General features: G+C 35.0%; 1 protein-coding gene and 1 long non-coding RNA gene across 2 annotated transcripts in view; one reads left to right on the top strand and one right to left on the bottom strand.

Moving 5' to 3' along the window:
• LOC110374543 (uncharacterized) overlaps positions 1-25,872 on the bottom strand; it is a 157,904-nt gene that overhangs the window by 11,676 nt on the left and 120,356 nt on the right. The window contains exon 4 of the mRNA XM_021332298.3: positions 559-637. Within this exon, the coding sequence (XP_021187973.3) occupies positions 559-637 (79 nt within the window). The remainder of the gene's footprint in view (positions 1-558; positions 638-25,872) is intronic.
• On the top strand, positions 11,589-12,381 carry LOC135116744 (uncharacterized). Its single transcript, XR_010276400.1, has 2 exons — positions 11,589-12,086; positions 12,244-12,381. It is a non-coding gene; the product is annotated as an uncharacterized LOC135116744 (long non-coding RNA).

Here is a 25,872-nt window from a genome sequence, read left to right as displayed (position 1 = left end):
TACCAATATTTTGCTTGGAGCGACTACCTCTCTACCTATCTTCAATCCAGTCAACTACACAAGCCGATATCCATGGTAAGACTGACAGACTTTCTGGCTTCTGATTAGTCGCAGCAGCTGCAGAAAATGTACAAATGACAGCTTTGTCAGACTCAAAGCATATCATCATCATCATCATCATGAGCCTATCGCAGTCCACTGCTGGACATAGGCCTCTCTAAGTGCACGCCACTGAGATCAAAGCATATAGACATAGATTATAACTGTTTCCTGTGAAAATTACTTACGCACCATACGTAATAATTTTCCAAATTGGCTGACTAGATCCAGAGATATTCACAACGTCACAAACTTTACTTCTTTTGTTTAGATAAATGGTCACATCCACAACACAACCTTGATCAATGAATCTATGCGACTGCTAAGTGCTAATCCTAATTATACTGTCACGTGAAAGAATGCACCTACGGGATAAGTAGTATTTTGACTATTCTATATTGCCCACGCAGACGAAGTTGCGGGCAACAGCTAGTAATTAAATATGAATTTGAAACTTACCGACGTCGGGTTGATTGAGGTATTTGCGAAGATTCCTGTCCTCCCATCTTGCTGGTACGGTCAGATTGCTGTCTTTATCCTGAAAATAATGAAAAAAAATCTATTACTATTGGAGGCAAAAGACCAAATGGCAGAGCTCAAATTCTAGTTAAGGGGATAAACCACGCGATAAAAGGAGTAAAGACGTAGCAACCCTAAAAAGATTTTTCAATAAATGAGGTTTGTACTTGAGAAGTCCTAAGTTTGAATTTGAATTAAGTAATCACAGTTCTATTCTCGATCATGACAACATGTATCGATATTCAACTATGCAATTTAAAGTTCGATTGTATCATTCTTTACACCTACATCATTGTTGAAACCTTAATTACTACTAGAACTTGCAAGGTGTGTCAGGAAATCTGATGTCACCTTACTCGTCATCTAATGACCAAATATTGTCATCTATATGTTTATTAACCAAAGCTTTGATTGTTATTCCGCTAAAGTACTACAGGCCTTGTTTTAAGCATATTAATGAAGGGCGTAGGTCTAGGAACTGTTTTTATGATCTATTTTACTCTTCGTACCGTTGGGATTTCCAAAATTTATTGTCGTTTTCTATTTGTATTCATTACGGGGGTCCGCGAAATTACTTGTAAGGCTGTGGGTTAGAATTAATGAAATTAAGGACACTTCTGTGAAATAATAATGAAGTTTAGCGAATGTGGCGATTGGTGACTACTATTTGGAGAGATGCCAAGTGCTTAGCATAAGTTTTATGGCACTTGAATGGGCATTTTCGTTCCTTTCATGGAAGTTACGTGGAACTAACACTATTTTGTAAAACTGGGTTAATCATACTAAAGTTTTAGCAGAATAAATACCTATTTAAAATAATTCCTATAATTTTGTTTATATTAAATATAGTATTGTTAATATTTTAACGTTGCCATAATACATAATTAACTATATTAAAGCCTCCGTAAAATAAATTCGTATATTTTAATTTCACGTTAAGTGTTTGCTGAGTTTTCAGAATCCACTTGAAGGGCCCTGAAGTGTCAGGAATGTTTGATCAGACGTGACTGATGGATTCTGACCTAAATCTCAACGGTTTTCTCGGAAAATGCTTATTACAGTGTAACGCGAAGTGCTTATGCTTTATTTAGTAGTAGAAAGGTAATCTACATAATTTTAGAGGTATATAAAAAGGTCGGGTTTTAGTGCAAGTAGTATGTGTCGTCGCGTAAATACGTCCACTGCTGGACAAGGCTACCTAAGCTGGGTGGATTTGCCCATTCGCCGCACTCGGCAAGCGTTGGGATATTTTTTAGTTTCGGAGATGTTGTAGAATGAGTAGAGTGACAATATGAAGAATGGCAATAGACACCTATCCAAGACTGGGATGGGGACTGCTTATTGGGAAAGTCTATTTCGGCTGTGGGCAGCGAGATGTTTTGGGAGGTGACTAGAATTACATATTTTACTATTGTACAACTTCTCTAAACTCGTGCGAATTCATACACATTTGAGTGTCCTTCGTGGCTAGATTGGGCCCGCGTCAGCCAGGCGTCAGTCATAAAATAATGATGTTATTGTTTATTGTAGTTTTACTAACTCTTGAGTATTTGCCAAGTGAACATGAACTGTGCCAATTAACACCAACCTAAAATTGTAAGTGGTACAAATGCAATTCTTATATTATAGGAAAGTGGAGCAAATGAGTAATGTAATGCAGTTTTGTGTAGCCTGTTTTTATTTGGAGAGCTATATACCTTGTGTTACTATATGTTACGAAGTTATTAAGTTGTACCAATGGAAACCTCCGCAAAGTTTGGGGACTTTTCAGTTAAATAGCAAAGGTAGGGATGTAGTTATGACTAAGACGTTTCCTTTTATGACTCACGCTTTTTTGACCCTAATAAGTTCGCACCAATAAATCAGGTCATTGTTACACTTTCAGCAATCTATCAATTTTACTGATCATCATCATCTCAACCTCAATTGACCTTCTCAATATCAGGGCTGTCACTCTCAATGTGTCAAAGTCATTAGTGAATTTTCCGAATCCAATTAGGTATATCGAGTGAGTTTATTTAGTATGAAGTCATCAGTCGATTATATTGTCAATTGTGCCAGTTTGTAAATGTACGGTGTATGTATCTAAAGCTGGGTACTCACTTAGCAGTGTAGCACGTAACGTATCAGATACGGTATCAAGTGAGTACGTAGGCACGAGCCCACTGCAAGCCGCTCGCACGTGGAGCGCTGTAAGCTCACAGTGACTCGCCGAGTGGCGGTTTCGCTGCGAACACAAAGGCTGCTCGCAGTGTGCTCGTGAGGACCGTGGACGAGCCGTACCCACTTGCAGGTTGATACCGTATCTGATACGTTACGTGCTACACTTCTAAGTGAGTACCCAGCTTAAGAATGCCTTCAGACGAAACGAACAGGACGAGCGAACAGCGAACACTCTTTATTTACCCATCCCGTGTTCTCTTTTTAAATAAAAACAAATGCAGAACGTCCTTCCGTTGTTCTCTCTGCTTTCACAAAGGTGGTTTTGTACTAAAGGATAGGACAAGAAAAAGTAATTTGTCCTAGCAATAGTTCTACATGTCTTTGGTCTATACGCAATTAAAGGACCCGCTTGACGTATGTTCACTTACTATTCTGAGAACATGTTACAGTTGGTCTGTATTTGCCGTCGGCATATGTAACAGCTGGGTCATGGCTGATTTTAGTACGGTATGAGTGACAAATGTTATTTATGGTCATGTCCTTCAGGCATTTTGGCTTGGGAATTTGCTGTCATTGTAGACATTACTATGTAATGAAAATATGCTATGATCTATCGATCTAACTAGTATCTGTGTCACTTTCAAAGTAGCTTTTGGATTTATTTATCACATTACGAGTAGGCATATAGGCATAGGTATGCCTAACTACTTCTAATAACATAACAATACATCTCTAAGATTAGGGAATCCATTAATTTCTGTAATCAAAAGTACCTATGCTGTATTCTTAAAAGACGAATCAGATAAATAAGAATCATGGCAAATATACGAGCATGCAATCATAAATATTATGACGTAAGATAAAATTAAAATCGATTTCTAATAGATACATTCATATAATCCAAGTTATTAGCAAGCCCTATTTATTGCCAACATTCCGCGCTAAATTAACTCGTTTACGCGGGAAAGAGAACAAGGTTGGTAGTAAAAAGGTTAAGTATGAAGTTATTAAAGACTGCCAGCTTTTTATAGGCACTATTAAAACTTAAGTAGAAAAATAGCCTTTCTAACCAGGCAACACTACATTAATAAAGTGTAATTCAATAAAGACTATATTTTCCTTAAATTAAGTATAATTAATTAAACAATAATTTATTTTTTTATGGTCAGCCAATCGGATTCAGAACGTAGAATGACAATCACCATATTCGCCAATATGTTGGCAGCAAACTATTAAGCTCTATTGCCAGAGCTAGACAGATAAATTATAATAATTATTATAGCCATTTTAGGTATACAGCACGTTTAAACGATTCATGAGTATTTCGACAATAAAGTTATGTATATGACCGCGTTTTGAAATCAAGTAGCTGTTATTTTATTGGCAATCAAAATATAAAGCTTGTTGCTATGAATATAGAGTGTGTTCATTAGATAGAGTACAGTTCGATGGCCTCATGAGTATGTCAATTTCTTTTCGCATATTGCCAATAAAGTTTGATTTGTTTAGATTTGCCATATTGAGTCATTTAAAATGACTGAATGGGTTGAAGTGTATAAAATTTTTGAGTAAAAACGAGTCAGACAATATCTTTTTGTGGCGCACAGCCACAGATCTAAAATGTATAAAAGACGTAATAAAATTGTAGTACCTATATATTATTTTGAGAACATAATTTCTTATTTCAGAATTTTGCCAAAATATTTCAAGTTTACAGTTTTTAATTTCAGCACAAATTTTAAATATGCAGGGGTTATTCACTTTAGCTTTGTTGGAGGCAAAATAAAATTATTGAGTCTATTCCTTTTACACATTTTAACTATGGTGAGCACAAGTCATCTGTATTTTTACTGCTATTTGTATTTCGAAGAAAAAATTAATATGTCAACAGAACGTTAAAAAGTGTTGACACATTGGAATTCAAACTAGACAGCTTGACGATACATAATAACAACACTACCCACAAATATTTTAAATATCGAATTCAGAATTTTCCAAACTAAACCACAGATAGTAGTAGTCTTAATCATCGTTTGGAACGCATCCAAAAAGGTCAAGGATTTAGCTTGCTACTCTAATTCTTTCCTTTGTGTTCTAAAGCGCATTTAAAATAAGAATACCATATGGTTGGTTCTAAATTATTGCTGTTTCTTCTTTTATTGGCCACTCGCGCTTGTTGCCAGGCGATGCATCGTTTAAAGGCTCGTTTGAACGGTTCTATTTTTTGGGAGAGTGCTAATTCTGATGCCGATGTAAATGCTTGAAATGTTGGGATTTGATAGCTTTGTTTTCTTGACTGTTAAGAATCTTTATTTATTTACTTGTAATTGCGAAAAGTAGATTACTTTTAGATTATCGTTAAAAGTACAGCAAAACATATATTAAATTGTACTGGAATTAAATTAAGCTACGTCCAACGATAATAATTAGACTCCAAGGGCCTTACTACAAAAACTTTAAACCCTGTTTTACACTTGTCTAATAAAATTTTGGCTGCAAAATGAACCATATGTCAACGTCATAATTTGACATTTTTTTAGACAAGGCATAAACTGACGCTTAAAAGTTTTTGTGGTAAGACGGCAAATATTTACCAATGTTTACCTCACTCACTAATGTAAACTTGGACAGTAAACACTATCCCTTCTAATTGCCTACTGGATACATCTAAACGAGGCTCAAAGCTTAGAAGCAATTTAAACGTCTCCGCCATTTGCGGTTCGGCCAACCTTGGCTTTGAAGATATTTGTGTTACAAAAACATTGTAAGTGAGTTAACGTGTTTGGAGGTTAGCACTATGTTTTATTACGTATTTCCTAGTAATATTGCTGGGATACGTTCTAAAAGCGATCGAATAATAAACGCACTGCAATTTGTGGTAAGTAGATCGATTTTCTTTGACGTTTTTCGATTGAAGATTGTTTGTATTTAGAACACTTTCTATGCATGGAAATATTACAGAAAATTTTTGACGGATAGAATATTCAATTATTTATAAACCTTAAAAACCCCAATAATCAAGCACGAAGAAGTTTATATCTTATCTATGTATCTATCAATAATTACTGGAAAATGTCTGATTTATACGACATACCCAACTTTCTTTCGAAAACATTAAATACTTCAAATCCCCTGTAACTTTTATAGTCGAAAATTGCTGTTAACGACCCTAAATTCACTGTTAAACCACGTTATGAGATCGTCTTGTTTTTATGACTGTTCTTTAACTATTGTGGTAGTTAATTGTCTAAAAGTGTGTACCTACAGCGATTTTATTCGATACCCACACTTTTATGAGTTCAGTTGTAAAGAACGTGCTTCAAAAACAGTGATCTGAAGAGCTTGGTGAATAGTAAGTAGATTCGATATATCTATCTATATACGTAGTCCTTTTTTAATTTTGGGTAAGGCGACGTTAGTCGCATTTGTCTTTCACCCGCTTTCTGTGAAAACTAAATGTTCCGTACTTGGACAAAAGATAGCCTATCTCACACGGTGATAGTATAGCGTTCCTTGACAAAAAATCTTTTACATCGTTTCAGTAGTTTCGGAGCTTTTAGGGCACAAAATAATGCTTAAGTATATATTATAAGTATCTAGTATTTATTATACTTATGTATCCTAAATGCGAACATACAAAATTATATATTATTTTTTTTTATTTTCCTGAAACCATAACAACAGGATGTACCTACTAGACCCAGTTCTACGTTAGTGCCCCGTATACCTCTAATTTCTAATACATATAATAACATTAAATTCTAAGGCTATCAGAGACTACGCACCTGCATCTCAAACTGGTTACAAGCGGGATTGCATACGTTAGTTTAGAAGGCAACCGTATTAAATGTTACTTTTGAATTTAATAAGCTAACCGAGACATGACTATAATATTTTCAGGCAGGCATTGCTTTCGATCAAGAAATAGATTTAACAATCTCTTTTGTAACTTTTATTTCTAATCTAAATATAAGGAATCTTACTAGTTGACACAGGCAGTGGTTTCACTCGCATCCTTTAAGAACAACCACGCGCACCGGGATTTTGAAAAATCTATAGCCTTTCTCGATAAATGTGCTATCTTACCCTGAAATCATTTTCCAAAACAGTCCAAGTAAGAGTTCTTGGCATTAATGCGTTCAAACAAACAAACTCTTCAGTTTCATAATATTATTATCTATAGTCACCTACACCTACACATTGTGTAAGCTGTAACTAATCATACTAACATATTAATATCTTATTTGAATGGTAATTGCTAATTAGCTGTGACGTCATTTACGAGTACTAAGCTAAGTATAGCCACAAAATACATAGGTACAGAAGTCAATCTCATGTATGTACTTCACTTTTCATGCCTAAACTCGGCGGTCGCGCTAGGGTTGTCAACTGTTTTATGCGCATAAAACTAACGTGGTAGTGGTACTCGTATCTAATTATTTGATGTATTGTTGAGAATAAAACAGGAAAAATGAAATATAAACCAATAATAATAAAATATTTAATGTGGCATACAAGAGGTTAATAAACACTTTCAACGGAAATTCGTTTGAACGAGATACCGTTTTTCAGAAACCGCAATTTATAATTTTGTTATTCATACATATATACTACCCTACTCTTTACTTGTGAAAAAAATATTTTTGTATGTAATGGGTTGGTACAGTCCCTGATCTAAGCTTGCTTCTACCTACAGAAAACTTGATGTGCGAGTTTTATTTCGTCTACCTTACAACATAGTCTCGCCATGATCACAAAAATTATCAACTCCTACTAGCAATAATCTTTGAGGGTAGGTAGGCAGGTTCGCCTGGGTCGACACTAGCAAAACTTATTACGGCATTGGGCCAGAGGCCGCCGCCGGGGCGCTTACCTACCCACCTAACTGTACCTACCTACTGCGTTTATTAAACGAACCATCGAAATATGAGAAAATAAGTAGGTAAATACTATAGGTAATACGGCAGGCTAAAAAAACGACAATTCACTGTTTATTGTTGTATAAAACAACCGTCAACTTGTTCAATTATAATACGAATTTTGTTGCTCCATTATTACTTTTTCTTTTGTTATTAAAATTAAAAATATTACAGTCAAATTACAGTTAGGTAGGTATCACAACGCGTGCACATTTATCTACCTTTGTGTGACGCGCTTATCTCAAGAAAGCGGCAGCCGCGCTCGCACTGTTTTGAGTTGTTTTGAGACAGCGCGTCTGTGAACACGCACACATAGACACCTTTGTCTGCGTGACTCGAACGCGCTTTGTATGTAGATTGACTTCTGTACCTATGTATTTTGTGGTATAGCCGTTTATGTACTATTGTTAAGTACGAAGGCTAAAGTATTGTACATAATAGGAAATATTACGTCATTTAATAGCTGGCTGGAATTACCAACTGTGAAAGGATGCCGACAGAAAATGGATGCGTTAAGCCGAGGACTTACATGTAGATCTGATACACGTTGGGGAAGGCTTGTGTTCCTTGGAGCACTTAATTGACTTGATGATTAACACTTCCTTAATTGATGATTAATTTAAATTTAATGTCAAATTAGGCTCTTGCCTAGTTAATTATATTTTCCCTAAAAGGCCTACGGACTAGTCCCGTCAAAAGTCAACAAGTTGCCCAAAGGACACCAATTCGAGCCTATAAATTATATTCTTATGAAATATTACACATGTAGGTAATGGATTAAAGTACGTAGATTCTACGTCTGGTACTAAAGTACAACAAAAAGGTTGTAGTAAGAACTACATTCAACTTACAACATAACCTATTTCGTCTATCTACTAAATCTACGAGCACTCTAAACCCCCACTTTCACGGTACTGGCTAAAATTGAGTGAGCCACATTTCACGTCCCTTTGGACGGATAACAAAAGTCTCGGATCGTCAGTATATTTCATCTGGACTAACAAATGTTCGGCGGCCATCTTTGTCGCAAAGATAAGGTGGATTTAAAAGAAGTTTGTTACAGTTGTGTTCATTGTAGAGACTTGTAAAAAGTTTTCATGTAAGACGTCGATGAAATGGAAATATTGAAATGAGAATGTCAGCTGTGTGTTCGATTAAAAATTTTGGTTCGAGAAAAAAAAACCTATCGTTCAAATATGCGGTTGCATAAATACCTTTAAATCAAAAGTAAGAGTCAGAAACACAAAAAATAAATAACCGTGACGAAATCATAACGATTTAAATAGTCATAATAATTTAGCAACATCTTTATTCTATTTTCTACAAGCTGGGTAATTTATCTTCTGGAACACATTTGAAATGTTCACAGTTCACCAAATAATAATAAAGTCTACTATAATGACGTCATTATTCGCCCACAGATACCGTATGTCTTACGTTAACCGAAAACTCGAGTATTTTTTTAACACAGTACTAAAATTTTATGGACGCGTTCAATTTAATCGATTGTAAATCGATCGATTATGATTATGGTTCGTGTTATAGTTTTCGGGTTTTCGTGTTACGTTTGTAGTAATAATAACATAGATGTTATAGGTATATCAATTGGAAAAACTTACGTACCTAGCGTTAGATGTACATGCTATAAGTATTAATAATAGTTAAGATGACTCACGTATAGGCATTTAGTTACTTATTATTTCTCTAGTGGTCATAAATAATAAATATGTATGCACGAATGGCATTTATTTATTCTTATAAATGCAGCATGTAGTCTTATTATAAATCGCACATAGCGATAAAGCCTTCCATTGCATATTTTAGCAGAGACGGATATTTCTGAGAAGATGCACCAAAACAACATCGAAGTTTACGTTGACTTAAAATGTCAACCCTTCAATGATGGAACATGCAGATATCATAACATTGCCTCTGTATTCCACGAAGGATTTGTTTGATAAGTATACCTCCAAGAAGGTTTATTTAGATCGACTTAGTATGACATTTGCTATATTTTAAACCGTATCGCACATTTGCTATACGCTAATACATATTTTACAGCTGAAGTATTTGTTTGTTTGCTTTTAGTGTTAGATAGCCCAATTATTGAGGAAGTACTACTTTTTATCCGGATGCATGTATTAGTTCCCACGGGTCGTATCATATAATTTATCGCATAATACAAAAATAAACATCAAATAGGTAATTCTTCAATAATGGAACAAATAGATACGTTTTAAAATTAATTAAATCTATTTATCATTCGATCCTTTTATAGCAAATACACATTTTCTACTACATATTATTTATTTATATGACGTGTTAGAAACTTGATAGAACAACTTGGCAAAGCATTTAGTTATAGCAACAAGTTTTTGCTTCGACTGCATTATTGCAATTTTTCAAAGCAGTTTATTGACGCACGTGCGTCGCAATAAATATTTTTCTTATTGCTATTACGTTGAAAAACTTACACACCTTGCTTTATAATTTGTTGTTATTTTTAACAAAATTGTAGTGTGATAAAAAACAAGACGTAACTTAACATCTATTTCAAACTTTGAACTATCTCCGAATTTTCAGATTGTTGATCAGAAACGAATTATGTAATATTAAAAAAAATGTATGGAAAAGTTGTTTGCAATCATTAATTCCGAATATCGGTCACTAATATTTATCATTCACCCTATACATATTATTTGAAGGGACAACCAATCAACTGTATAAACTACAATTTATGTCTGACCTACATATGCACGCGGATTTATAAAAATATATCGCAGCGGCCATTTTTGTGGGTTAAGTTCACGTGAAGACGGATTTCTTGAGAAACATCTAAAAGTGCATAGACGTGGGTGGACTAACTATCGAAAAAAGTCAGCATAAACATTAACAAAATGCTTATTTGTTTTACTAAATTCGTGTTTGACCTACTTAAAATAAATTAATCCCACGCTGCAATTTTCTTTTGCAAGTTCCGCGTTTCGTTTTTCAAGGATAGACTGACATTCAGATAGAAAACAGATGACCTATTTTTCAGTGTAACATGCACTAAGTGCTTCTAGACATTTAGACTGGCGAAGTTTATTATATATTTAATTCAGTGGCGATGAGTGTAAGCGAAAGAATTATTGCAATGGTTCATGGGAAAATTTTCGATGCGTCAATGTATATTTTGATAGGTTTGTTGAAAATAGTAATGAGTCGTGGAGAGTTTTAAACAGATGGATAGATAGTGCAACGGAAATAAATCATATTTGGCTTTATTTGTAATGCCTTTGCCTTTGTAATCTCACAAAATGAACGAACTTAATGCGCCAGCCCTAAATAAGATTGGGCTGAGGCCTGAAGGATGATGATGACAAAATTAAAAACTGATTATTCTTGAAACTTCATTCAATTTGATGGATTCACGGATTATAATTATGTATTACTTTACCGTCCTCAGTGTGTATTCTGCTGCTCATTTCAATATGCTTACCTAGAAAGAAACAAAAAATAAATTACAATCACAGATCAGGAAAACAAAACACTAACAAATAAATTAAAACTAGGAAATCTACAATTTAAAATCCATTAAGAAAATGCAAAAAATAATCAAACATTTCAATATTTGTTTTTACCACATCTGTCGTCAAGGAAGACGTACGCGGCCATTAAAAACGTTTATATATTTATTTTGTAAAACGCGAATACCATTTACTAAGATAAAGTGCGCATAAACGTCGGAAACAGCGTTTAGGGATGTTTACAGGCTTATGCCCGTTTTCACCAACAACCTCTTACCGTTTCCCTATCTAAAAGCTACTTTTAATAAGGACCCCTCCCAATTTGACACCTACCTAAATTCATTTTCACCACACTTGTACATGGATCCCTTAAGTAAGTGACAGATTACTAGTTCTACAAACGATAATGCAAAGTCGATATTTTATCGATAAAATGATTTTTCTCTACTTCTTAAGAAATAAACGTCTATCGAGTATATATTACTAAAGCCTGTGAGTTTTTTTTCTTGTGATGTTATTTTAATTTAACTTAAACTACATTACGCTATGTTTTATGCAATAAAACAGTAAAGAGGTTTTCTATAGGTGAATTTTTACCTATGTCATTCGCGCGTTTGTCAAATTGACTGATGTGTATGTGTACATAGAGTGAGGTTAATTTTGGGTTTATTATTGTTGAATAGATAAGTTTATTTTGGCAGAGAAGAGAAAACGAGGATAAACCTTTCTTGCAGAAGAAAAAGACAAGCTAGTGAAATTGCTGACGTCTCATAGAGACACAATATTAAACAAAAAACGGATGGGACCACGAACGAAGCCAAAAACAAAGCTTGGATCCAGTTACAAATAGTTTTAATGCGATAGGAACCGTTTACAGGTTAATGTGAATAATATCTGTGTATAATAACATAAGATATTGCCGTTCAACTGTGTTCCTTGTTTTACTGTCGACTTCATTGTATTTTTGTTCTCCATGAGTTGATGGATTTAAGTATGGGGTTAAAATTATACATTTATTATATTATTTTTTTTAGTTTCAGGTGGTGCGAGAAATTGGAAAGACGTGTAAAAACATGCTGCGCCCAGCCCACCTCAAATTGAATTGGTGCAGGAGGATGATGATAATGTTTGGTACATCATATGAGGACTAATATTAAAATATTTGTTTACTATCTTTGTTTTAATTTATATATTTTATTGTGTTCAATATTAGCCTACTTCTTACCTCCAGAGGGTATCCCCTATCACCTAGGAGATAGGCTCCTCCATATTCACCATTTTCGAATCATTGGTATCTACTGCAGTTTTGGTATTTAAGGCCAATTCAAACCTGAGCGATATTCGCTGCCGCTGTGGGTAGAGGTAGATACCGCACGGGTTTCGCTCAGGTATTTAGTATCAAGTATAGTTACCGGCACGGATATTGAGCTCTCGGCGGAAGAGTGGGGATCGCTTTGCGCACTGTACACAAGGCAATAAACCAATAAATGGCTTCTGCGCAGGTTAAGGTCAGGGCTCAATATCCGTGCCAATAACTATACCTACCGCGGCTAGAGCGACCTGAGCGATATTCACTGCCGCTGTGGGTAGAAGTACATACCGCGCGGCAGCAGCGGCATGCATCCCGAACATCAACAGGAATATTATCGCATACCCACTGGGTTTTCTCTGTCGCAGGTGGTAGCGAATACCGCTTAGGTCTGAACAGTCATATTACCGCATACCCACAGGGTTTTCTCTGCCGTAGACGGTAGCGAATACCGCTTAGGTCTGAATAGGCCTATAGATGTCCCGGCCACCGCGAAACTACATCAGTGATTACCAGATTTGCATCTGTTATGGTCTGTATATTTATGGACATGCAGGACTACCTATTTTTGAATAATTCAGCGACATCACGACCTAGCAAGTGCATTCATAGCAAGTGATAATCTATAATCTATATCTATACTAATATTATAAAGAGGAAAATGTTTGTTTGTTTGGTTGTAATGGATAAACTGAAAAACTACTGGGCCGATTTTAAATATTCTTTCACCATTAGAAAGCTATATTATCTGCGAGTAGCATAGGCTATATTTTATCCCGGTGCGGGCAGTAGCTCCCACGGGACGCGGCTGAAACCGCGGGAAAACGGCTAGTCTTATAAAAAAGTCATGATCATCGTACTTATTTCTCAGTCATCTGCTCTTTCACGTAAGATAGGTACGTGGTCTTCTAATGATTATTATTTTACATATCCACAACCTCCACAGCTTCTAAACTTTCTAAAAGCTTACGTTTCATTTTTTTTTTTGTATTTTTTTGCTTTTTAAACATGATATTTTTGGTGTTACATAACATATAAAGGTACATTTCACTATCCACGGTTCAAAATATGTTTGTATTCTGTAATGATAATGATAGGGGTTGTTTAAGCAGGCATCAATCGGGCCCCCGAGTTGAAGTCAAATTTTAAGGTTATAATTTGACACCTAGGCTTTGGTGAAAATGAAATTCTTATTAAGTGTTCCGTAAATGCTCCCTAAATTTAGGTGTTCGTTGGTGAAAACGGGCATTAGTTTCTCGTTTTCTTGTATACAAGTTATTGATTTAGAGTGCAAACTGCCAACTTTTAATCGGCCGATAGTTGGTTTGAGCTCATAAATCAGTATGAAGAAGAATGGTACATAGAACGCAAATCATAAAGATCTATCTATCTATCTAAAGATCAGGTATTTAAGGCTCGAGCAGACCGGATGCGTATGCGTAACCACGCGCGTAGTCACGCGCGTAGTTACGGCGTAACCATGAGTTGTAATGTATGGAAATGTATGAGACAGGCCACCGCTTGCGTAACGTAGACACGCGCGTCGTTACGCAAGCGGTGTGTCTCCTTCCATACATTAACTCATGAACCCGTAACTACGCGCGTACTACGTGCATACGCATCGCTCAGCCTACCTCGGTATTAGACCGACTGACAACTTTGATTAGAATCAAGATTCTCTTTATAAAAATATATTTGGCAACTGTCGTCAACAGTCGGCCGACTGTTTAGTCTGCAATGTGCTCTTATGGGTATATTTATAGCCGATATGGGTCGGTGTCCATCAATTTGGATATTTCCTTGTTTTGACAGGTTAATTCCTGCGGCACATGCGTGGGGGAATATGATTGGTTGCAGATATATGGCTCGGAAGATACGGTAATGGATGTTAGCAATATTATTTAAAAGACACCCATTTTTTAGGGACAGCCGTTTCAGAAAAATAATATACAAATATAGATGACGAATCAACCTTATTTTCATTCATTGGTCATGATAAATTCAGCTTTCTGACTTCAATCAAAATCTCATATATGGATTATTGGGTCTAGATGCAGCTTTGAACATAACAGGAATTATACACCTGTTAAGAAATTTCACATACTGCAATAATGCACCTTCTATCCCCTTACATCTTGTACAGCATAAGATCGTTTAGCTCAAGTCTGGTTATTTCAAGGGATTAGGCAGACGTCTAGACATCCAGCCGGATTGCACCGTCAAGTGCAATCCGACTGGCTTGGATTTAGCCTGAAGGTTATATACCATGGAGTATGCACACCTTCGGCGTAAGAGGGATTTAATTGTTTTCTTCGGCATAGATTTGAATAAGGAGTGATTTTGAAATTCGTATTCGTTCGATTTTTGAATCAAAGTATATTCATGTCATCTGCTTTATAAGAATAGTTTTTTTCTTCCTAGAAATTGGAAATGTGGTCTCAAGGGTACGCCCAGTATTTCAGAAAAAAATGTTCCAAATCTGTTTCTTCGCTTTTACCACACATTTCTTCAAATATGTTTCGTGTTGTTTACCCTTTGCACTTGCATTTATTCACCAAGGAATGAGAAACCCGCCATTATCATCCCCAAAAATAACAACGAGACAATTCTGGTGTTGACCATCGAATTCCTTCACGTACTAGTTACAATTAATTTATAGAAATTTTAGTGAGCCGAAGCCAAGTTCAGTTCACTCTTGGCAGTGCTCCAAAGACTTGCTGCTGGTGATCTTCGAATGTGAACGATAAGGTTCGAGTGACAGGCCCAATCGGTTTCCTTGTTGCTAAACTTGGGTTTGTATTAAATGGCTATTGCTTTGGCTAATAGGAGCTTTGTAATGGTTGATAGTGTAAAATGTTTTATGCCAATCAAGAGAAGGTACTTGTCGTAAAAAGAGGTTTTATATAGGTGTGCAATAGATAAAATGTTAAATTAAGTATCTTATTTGAAATTGAAATATATGAGAATTGATGTATGTTCAATAAAAACACATGATTTATTTCACACTAGCCACCTGTTTACAAAGATTCCGCGTGAATAACGACGTATTGCGATGATATAAACTGTGACATCCCACCTCTGCCAACTAGGTTACTTGTACTGTAATGCAATCTTTTTTTAACACCGCACTAATGTTTATAATTCCGAATATTTACGAACATATCCGAATGTTGCCGAACTGTTAAATAGTCAAATGTTTTTAATGTTCTTTTTTTAATTTAAATAAGATGTATAGAACGCGTTCGAATTTTGTCAGTTGTGTTTTGAATTTCTCGTTTGAAATATTCGTAATGGCAGCCAAGACCTTGGTTTGAGAATATGTGTAAAAGTTTCCAGGTAAAGAAGTTGTTTATACTTAAAATCTAGTTCAAGATCTAGGCGTTCCGAATGAAATACTGATACAATAGCCAGAGTGAGCTTAATGTTATTTTCAATGTCTGTCCTGAAATAATTGCAAAAAGAAAATGCATTTGAGTTTCGTCTTATTTCTTTTATTATGTCTGTTTAAATTTTATTTATATTTTGTTTTATGGTCGCATAAAAGTTTTTAAATCTTTCGCAGTTACTTGATGTACCTAATTATAAAGTTCTCGTTTGCATCTCAATCACGATTAACTCGATACATCGAACTAATGGTTCTCGTTAATCGTTTCAAGCATGAAATGACGTAGAAAATCCAATTACAACGTTATCTCAAAGAAAATCCAATATTTAAGGGCTGCTCGTAACTGCGTGTTCCTAACTTTATGACTTAGCATAGACGCATATTTCCTCTCAACCTTTATTGGTTCATATCCTCATTTAGCCGTGCTGGTGTAATTTCAACTTTATTGCTTTGAATAAAGGTTGGTATTTAAGTGGATGGGTGTGGTAGTTAAGGCTTTATGTTCGCAGTGGTAGTTAGGTTGTCGTAGTAAGCTGAGCTGAAATGGACGTTTCTTATTACTGCGCTAAGAGCATGTAAGTGCTTTCTAACACTAGGGTCTTGTTATAGCAAGTACAAGTATATGTTCTGGAATTATTATAATGGAATAAAAGCTCGCATTATTACGAATGCCGTCTTTGAGAAGGTTTTGTACTCCGTCTGGAGAATGAAGACCTTTTATTACGTTACTATTCGTTTTATAATACACTCGGTTTAGACGTTTTAGCACCAATGAGGGGTCGGAGTTACTAGGAGGGTGAAACAACAATAACAGCATTGAAGATTATTTGCGTTGTAAACGTTTCAGTCTTCATTTAAAGACCATAAGAAAGGGTAAAGTTATTAATCCAAAAACACGAGTAAAATAATAACTATGTAACAAATTATTTTCATCTAAAATAAAAATAAAGCACAAAAATCAGAATGATTCAATTCACGAACAAGAAAATGAGTCATGAATGAATTTAATTTTCGTCGCAAATCGTAACAAATTTATTTCATCTGAATATTTGAATATCAAACGACATTCTTAGAAATGGAATCAAAAGGTTCCAAAGACAGGAAAAAGTGAAAGCGAGAAACGGACTTCGGAAAAGATAAAATGTTCAGATATCAAAATGAACTGTGACAGCATCTGAAGGTACTGAAACAAAGCCGAAACTGCTTTTGAAATAACTAAACGTTGATAACATAAAAACATTCTAAAAACGATCAAAGAAATAAATATCTATAAGGAAAAGATACAGGTTCAGATGTCCGATTGTAAACATAATAAAAAGACCAACAGGGAAATGATAGACGATACTCCTTGCGAACATATTCAAAGACTACAAATCCTCGGAGCTTTAAACGTAATCCTATTAAACCCTTTAACACATTGCATCCAACCAAAGAGTAAAAAGAAAGTAGTTTCTCATAGCGAGATCAGTCCTGCATCCTATCGCAGTAATACCAAAGAGACAGCTACTTATGCCTTTGATGTTCATACAACCTCTTTGAAGTCCGCCTTATATGGTTTATAAATAAATTCAGTGTGAACTGTTTCCTTTTCACCGTAATATGTAGTTATCTTGTCTTTAGAATCATTATCATCGATTCATTTATTCGATTTTATGGCCATCGGATCCTAAATCGATTCCGTTTGACATTCATTTGAATCTGATATTGGTTTCTAAGTGTCTTTAGTAAATCCTTGGATTTGTGATTGTATTTCCTTTTATGCTGATGACTGTTTCGTTCAATTATTGTTTTGGTGTTGTTGCTTAATGAACTTTGATATTTTAATAACGACGTGTCAGTCTATTGACCAAATCTTGCGACACCCGTGGGAAGATATTACTCATTTAACAAAGGACCACACAAGACATCCAATTCACTAAAGGCATAAATTAGCTAGTTGAGCATTCGTACACGATCAATCTTACGCTGACCCTTCCCAAACAGTTAAATCAAGTCTTAATAGAAGCTGCTACTAACGCCGATTACAATTAGGAGGATCGTAGATGTCATCTTTAAATTCGCTCAATTGGTTGTGAATTTCCATAAGACACCTTAGGGCTAAATTGTTTCATGGTGATGTCCTATTTATCATAATTATCGTTGTTTGCTCATGGCGTCAAGATTGGCGCCTCTCGTGGGTGTCTCCAATTATCTAGGTTAGTGCGTGGTGTAAGATTAATTAGTTTTCGGTTCAAGAACGTTTCTTTCATTTGATTTATTGGGTTGAAGTAGGTGATGATGAAGTGGAGTATTTTAGGACGGAGTTCTCGTTTGTCTTGTTGTTATCATAACATACTTTCAATGTCTAATTGGCAAAAATTGTAGTTGTCGAACTCCATTAAAATTTCCTTTACCAGACAAATGAAAGATACGGAAACTTGTCTGTAATACTTTTCCTTGTCAGTTTACTCGATTTAGATGGTGGCTCATACCCGATGACGTTTTACCTCAGCTCCTAACCTAGTTCCCCAAAAATATTATATGTACAATTGTACATTTATATCAATTCTCATCCGCTCCTCTCTCATACTCCACACCACACCACTCTTGACATTGCGTCCAGTTCCATCGAGCTCGTCATTACACACACAATTTGCGAGCTCGTCCCGTCCATAGCTGGTGACGTCATCCTATTGATTTGACACAACGCTATGGAAATGAGATGATAATTACCTGTCTATGATCTTAGATCAAGGTGGGTTAGTGGTATTTCATTATGTATGATACAGGGTTGAGGCGCATTTTCTGCGTTGATCGTAATATGCGTATCAGTTCTTGGATTTAGGTAAGTAGTAAGGCTTTAGAAAATTTCTAATTTATCATGGGACATATTTGTATGTTTATAATTATCATTAACTTCATTTTATCTAAAAGTATGATGTTGTAGAAGTTTGATATAAGATGTGTTTATTTCAGTCCAAATAGCAATGCTTTTAATTGTACTTCTAAGGCTTAAAATAAAAAAGTTCTCAAGGAATAACAGCATTGAATTTCATTATGTTTATAATAAACCATTTCTCCTCCGGTATATAGGTGCACTGTACATTCCTGCACCACTTTATTATCTCGTTACCCTGCAGCATCTAAACCGAGTTAGGTAAACTTTACCCGTTTGTCTTTACTAGGACTAAATTAGTATGCACTACAACAATGTTCCTAGATAGTTCTAAAGTTAGTGCTTACATTACACAGCCGGCTTTTGCCGAGTATACTAGGCCATTAAGCGCTGTGATTAAAATTTTATGGCTGCATTACCTAAGTAGGCTGCCTGATCTAAAGATCCTTCAGACCAGTTGTTCAAACAAACCAGTATTTCACCAGAAGCTGATGTCACTTCAAATTTAGAACTGTAATGTTCAATTTAGAAGCCTAAATTCAAATTCCGTCGTGATTTTTATGACCTTTGGTAATTTGCATCTTAAAAGTGTGTGTATAAGGTCGTAATTTGCGTACACGTAAGTTTAATAGGCGGCTGTGCTTGCGAATAGGACATTAACATCTACTTGGCATTAACCGATTTTGAGGTCGTATAAGAGTTCATTTAATGATAGTACCAAGGTGGTGACAGATTTTGCTGTGGCTGTGCAGTATATTTTTTTAGATTTCCCATTCATTATAAGGTATTAAACGTTGCTCTTTGTCAATTTCAGTTAATATGCGAAATTACAGGTTTCGACACAATATTTTTGCACTGACTAGATAATGGTCTATTTCTGTTTTCACTATTGGAACCCTTTTTACTACAGGAACTATAGACGTAAGTGTACAGAAAAAAATCTTGGTCAATGTTTTATTCGTTTTTGGCCCTAAGAACTTAGTTACAGGAAAATGGTATATTAACTAACTACTATGTTGTCTTCAGAAAATTAAGCCCACCAGCTATTAAAATCACAATAGGAGATATGGGTTACTTGAGTATGAACATTCAGACTGCTCATAGACATTGCAGTATCTATCTAGGACATCTTTACGACGACTCAGGCAAATCTCCTTGCCATCAATTGTTCAGTGCATATCATTGAAGACAATCAGGACATGCATAAAGTTTTATTAACTACCATCTGTTCCTAGAGGTTTTGTTCAGGTCTTGAGGGAACTACTTCCTGTCATCGGATGATATGTCACCTAAATCAGCCCATAGGATTATTTTCTATGAATGAGTACCTACACTTTTACATTTGTATCATGAAGTGAGAATTTTATATTTGCTGTGTGTGCTGTTTTCGAAAAATTATCAAAGAGTGTCTTAATTTAGTTTCTGATTGTTATTGCTCTTGACAAAACCGACTGACTATTGGGTTTTCCTTGGGGGATTTCTCAGTCGTGAATTGAAGTCTGGAACAAATCCAGCTGGGATTATTTTATTGGGCTCAAAAATAACTTTCGAAGTGGGGAAATTCACAAATTCATATTCATTCAAGAATCTTGCGTATTGAGATATTTCAAATATTTCCCTAATAAAAATACTCGACACTCCAATAACTGTTCGCTGAGCACCTCAATACTCCTTTCTACCAACTTATTTTTCTCATCATTCCCAACACTATCTATCTTTAGCTCCTCTGTGATAAGACTCAAATTCCTTTGTCATTTGTTTCTGCAGCTACATCTAAGTTGGCAAGTTAGTCTTGTAATCTCGGATTACAGTAACAGGCCGTCTAAAGTGACATACGTTGGGTATTATCATGGCACCCATTGTGATAGCAAAGTGATAGACAGCCATGCTTGTCATGTAAATAGGAACAGTTTTGCTATGAATGAATATTTATAAGTTCGAAGATATTGTGGTGCAATCCACGCTTTAGATTGGGGAAAATTGATGGCGTAAGATTCTTTCTATTGATGTTTTTAAGGCGTCGATGCAAGTTGATGTTTGTAAGCTATCATTATGTTGATTTAGCTTAAGTATTACAGTTATTCCGTATTGTGTCTTTGATGAAGGGAGTTCTATTGTATGTGGATTCCAAAAGTAGGAGTTTAATTGGTGTTTCATCAATTTTGACGAATCATGATCATTTAAGCGACAAAATAAATGAGGACGCCTCGAAGTATCTTCGTGTTTCGACACGTATGTAAGCTTAAGAGGGTTTTCAAATATGATTTTAATATATTGCGCATATATTAAACGCCAGGTGTTTCAGAATCCATTTAGAAACCGTAAACTTTAGGTGCAGACATTTTGTAAATAAACCGACAATAGATACAGCACCCACATTTTTCCTTACAATTCCATCTGCATCGGTTCAAGTCTTCACCGTGAATTTAAATGGTGAATTTTACATGATAATGCGGGTCATACAAACAATAGATCATGCATACAGTTTGTGAATGAAGGCATGCGAAATGAGATGAGAAGATCACGGCCAGACAGCATCTTGAATTTCATACATATGTATCGGGTTTAAAATTGGTTATGTCAAAGAGTAAGGCAGATTTGTATACTATGTTATATAGATATTTCTGTACATGTAAACATCACAATTCTAATGAATTGATAGTGTGATAGGGGTGATAGGCATAACTAAAGTGCTTTTTTGCAGTAATCTATATTTGAGACGTAAGTATTTGTTCCTGACACTTACGCGAATATTAGACACTAGCTTTTGCCCGCGACTTCGTTCGCATGGAATAGTGACTTCCGGCATATTTTTGGTTTAACCAATAGATGGCACTATATGTCCGGAATAAATTTTATTTTTTATTTTTATATTTTTTTTTTGAAATAAAAACTATCCTATGTCCTTTCTCAAGTTCCAAACTATGTCTGTACCAAATTTCACACAAATCGGTTCAGTAGTTTAGGCGTGAAGAAAAGACAGACAGACAGACAGAGTTACTTAGTTAGGATTTAAATCAAGCTACTTTAACGGTTTTTTTTATTATTTGTATTTTTGAGATATTTGATAAAATTATCTATAGGTAAGCACGACAGCTAAAAACCAATAGGTACATAAACTTTTACTCAAACCAATCGTATTATATCGGTAAAATACCCCAAGCCAAACCCACATACTTATCCCACAACACACTAAACGTCAAATAACAAGAAAAGTAACAACCAAAACACCAGAAATAATCGATTCACAACGCACCAAAGAACATTTCAAAACATCGATAAACCATCGAATAATGACACACCAAACAATGGTCCGATAAATAAGCAATAAGAATCGATTGATCGAATCGGACATGTGATCGTCATTGACAGTGTAATCGAATCGAATGAGATCAAGATCAGGGTCGAATTGATCGCCTGTAATTGCATAACGATTGTTGATGCAAGTTGCAAACTGATTGCGTGGGCGGGTTTGATATTTTAATAGTTGTTTTTTTTTTATATAGGAAATAAAGCTGTCAATTTCAATTTGCGAACAGTAAATGCTGCCTCTAGAAACAGATAGTTACCTAATGGACCATTTCGTGGATATTTTTGGAAAATGATGTATTATTCACGTAACAAGTTATTTATTAAAAAGCCGGTAACAAAACTCGGAGATGTTTTACATAAAGTCATACTCTTGCGCACTTGAAAAAATAAATAAATTAACGTAATGCATACGCATCTCTACTGCTGTTTATGATTTATAATTTTATACTGAAAAGGTTACAAATTCATTGGTATAATCGCCATTCTTGCATGTCTTGTACAGACCAATCACGCGCATAGAAACAAAATCAATTTCTCAGCGATCATTGCGCTCGCGCCGACTACTCCTATAAATATGCTCATAGCAACATTGATATGATTTATTTTTATCAATGAGTGCTTTCTTATTTGCTTTACTGTCTGACGTTAAATGTCTAGTCTAGATGATTTGTGCTGGTTATTGTAATTTTATAAGTGTTTTGATTGTATTTTTTTATTTTAATACAGGTCTGCTTAATATGATCATTGGCCGAACCGATTATAGACAGGAATGTGTGTACTAGGTACAAATGGGGTATTAATAAAGATTAATTTCCTAATGTTACATGAAAGTTTGTATATTTGACTCGAACAACATACTATGTACATTTCACTCAACACCAAAGAAATAACGAATGATTATGACATTAAAATATACCTAACTATGTCTGACAACAATGAAGGAAAAAAATCCATCACTAAAATGTATAATAGTCAGAAGACAGCGTTAATTAACTCGTTAATGATTATTTCATTTATTGCATCTCACGAGTGAAATATCACGGTAATTGACTCAGTTAAACGAGCTAATATTATTGAATAAGATCGTGTGAAATTTTCATTGCTTATAATGGGAATGCAATCGAGCTTGTTGATAGATGACAAATGGGAATCGGGGAGTTACTTTGCAACATTAGTACCATAGCGAAGTAAATACGATGTACAGAATATGGGTAAATTTTTTATGACCCTATTAGGTCTAAAGTGTATTTGAAAATGATGCTATTAATGCAAAAAAGTTATAATACAAAAAACAACAGTTTTTTTTCAGAATTCTCCAAACAAGCGTGTCCAAACTCACTCTCTCATAAAAGTATCCGATATCCACAGACAGAAAAAATAACAAACGAAAAACGCCCTTTACAAAAAGGTATGCCACCTTCAATTTAACGATCAAGAATCTATATAAAGCTGCACCTATAAACTACGTACAAATAGAGACATAGGTGAACGTACTGTAGTTAAAATAAATCAATGGCTAACTAAACGCTATATTTAGGCTCAATTAATAACAACATGATTCTAAAGCTTCCGTGCGATACATTTGATTTATATTAAAACTGGCTCTGCCGTACGGTTTCACCCGTCTACACTCGTAGTTTAAGACCTACCGCGTTGTTCAGGTAGGTATGTCTTGTGTAAACTATTTTATTTTTCTGAGCTTTTAAAGGTCACGGTTAGAGACGAAATGTTTGTTTGTCTGTTTAGTTTTTACTATGTAATTTGATATAAGAATTAATGAATGGGGCAGTAAAGTTTTTATTTGAGAGCATTATAGGATCCTTTCAGGATGCGGGTGACGATGCAGAAAATAAGAACTCTCTTTCTACAAAGTGAACTGTCAAGTCCAATAATATATTTTATAACCAGCAAGTTGTTAAGATAAGACCGTTCAACAGACAGACAGTGTTAAAAGTTTTCTACATATTAGTAGAGAAGATCATATGTGTATTATGATTAATAGTTTGTTTCTTTAGTTTTTGTCGGCTCGTCTAATTGGTGGGAGTATATTAACTGAGGATGATAGAAGATTATGTTGTGCTATTTATCATCGAGTTAGACTAGTAATGTGTAGGTGAGATGGTTTTTTTATTTGGTTCTTTTAGGGAATTGTGTCTACATCTCGTTTTTAAAGGGGCTGTAAAACATTGATTCGTTGGTTCAATAAAATTGCAATTTTATTGGAGTATGTTTCATGTTTTAATTGCAATTTTATTGGAGTATAGCTATGTTTCATGTTTTGTTGATTTGATTTGACTTTATGACTCTTCATTGCGTATGTCAGTGTCTATAAATTCAGGGCTTTGCTTCGATCCTGACATTATTGTAATTGCTGTATATGTTTGTATAGGTACCCAAATTATTTGGCACTTTCAATGGTATAATAACAATGACATTGTGTGACCATTGGCTTTGATTTATTTTCCCTCATACATCAAAAAACTTTTTCCACAATATTTTGAAACTATTACAATATTAAACTCCCATCCTTAACTTGAGATCACCTGCCGCAAAATCTGGGTGGCCACGAATAGCCACAGAGTACTAGATGTCGGTACAACGGCTTAGTAATTCAGCCGGCGTGCCAATGCCATCGGTCATTGTAGCTGCCGAGAGTATACCGTCTAATCTGTGTAAAGCATGAGATTTTAGTGACTGAGATGCTTTGGGCAAATTATAAAAAATACTCTTGATCTGGTTTTAGTCTCATTCATAAGTGAAGTATTCAACAAACATAAATATCCTAGATAGTTTTCCAAGAATTAATTTCGCTATGGCACAATTAATGCTGTGAAAGTGTGTTGAATCCCTGGGGGGCCTAAGTGCAAATTAAATTTCGGAACTTAAGGTTTGGACTTTTTTTATTCTTTTCATTATAAAAGCTCTTTATAACTTGGAGGATACTTTGAAATAGGTACTGGTGTTTTCATTACTTCATCTGTAAATCGCTTACTTAATCTGAATAAAGTATTAATTATTGCAGTTGCCTGAAAAATATTAAATAGGTAACTTATATATTCTCGGAATGTATCTAGGCGTAGTCTCTTTCAACTTGTACCAAACACTGTCTAGTCAGTTTGTCTGTTTCTCATTTGTAACTAGTATTCGCGTCTTGTAGCTAAAGACGCATTGGATAACGAACGACATAAATATATTAGTTTAATTGACCAATAAACTTCGGGAAATATATAACAAGGTTCCCAGAACTCTCATGAAGAACTGTATTAATGACCTACCTATTTTCGCTAAAAGATTTCGGTAGAAATAGAAATACATACAGTGAACCAAATGATATTCAAATACTTTATTTAGTACTAGGTTATTCTAGAAGTAATATGAGAAAACAAGAATCATTCATAGATTATGTACCCAAGTTAACCATTGTCTATAGTTTTCTTAAAATAATTATCTCGCGTTTGACTACCATCTCACTTCACAGGGGCCATAGTACTTACAGAAATATTTTGCACAGGCGCCATATCATAAAATATATAATTTAAAATAGATCAAAATGTGTCGATTAGCTATATACGGATCGTCTGAGAGCTAAGCCCGTCTAACGTGGGCAGTTGTTGATCATTGTTAAACCAACAAATGACAATCGCGAAGATAAAATTGTCAACTACAATAACATATACCTAGATTTGTTATAGTTGTCAATGTTATTTAAATTTTAAGGTATATTTTGACTGCTAGCACATACCGCGACTGCATTAATCACAGCTGCAAAAACTGTTTTGGAT

The sequence above is a fragment of the Helicoverpa armigera genome, chromosome 4 (genome assembly GCF_030705265.1).
Source record: "Helicoverpa armigera isolate CAAS_96S chromosome 4, ASM3070526v1, whole genome shotgun sequence".
Taxonomy (NCBI): Eukaryota; Metazoa; Arthropoda; class Insecta; order Lepidoptera; family Noctuidae; genus Helicoverpa; species Helicoverpa armigera.
This window is presented reverse-complemented; position numbering and strand designations above follow the sequence as displayed.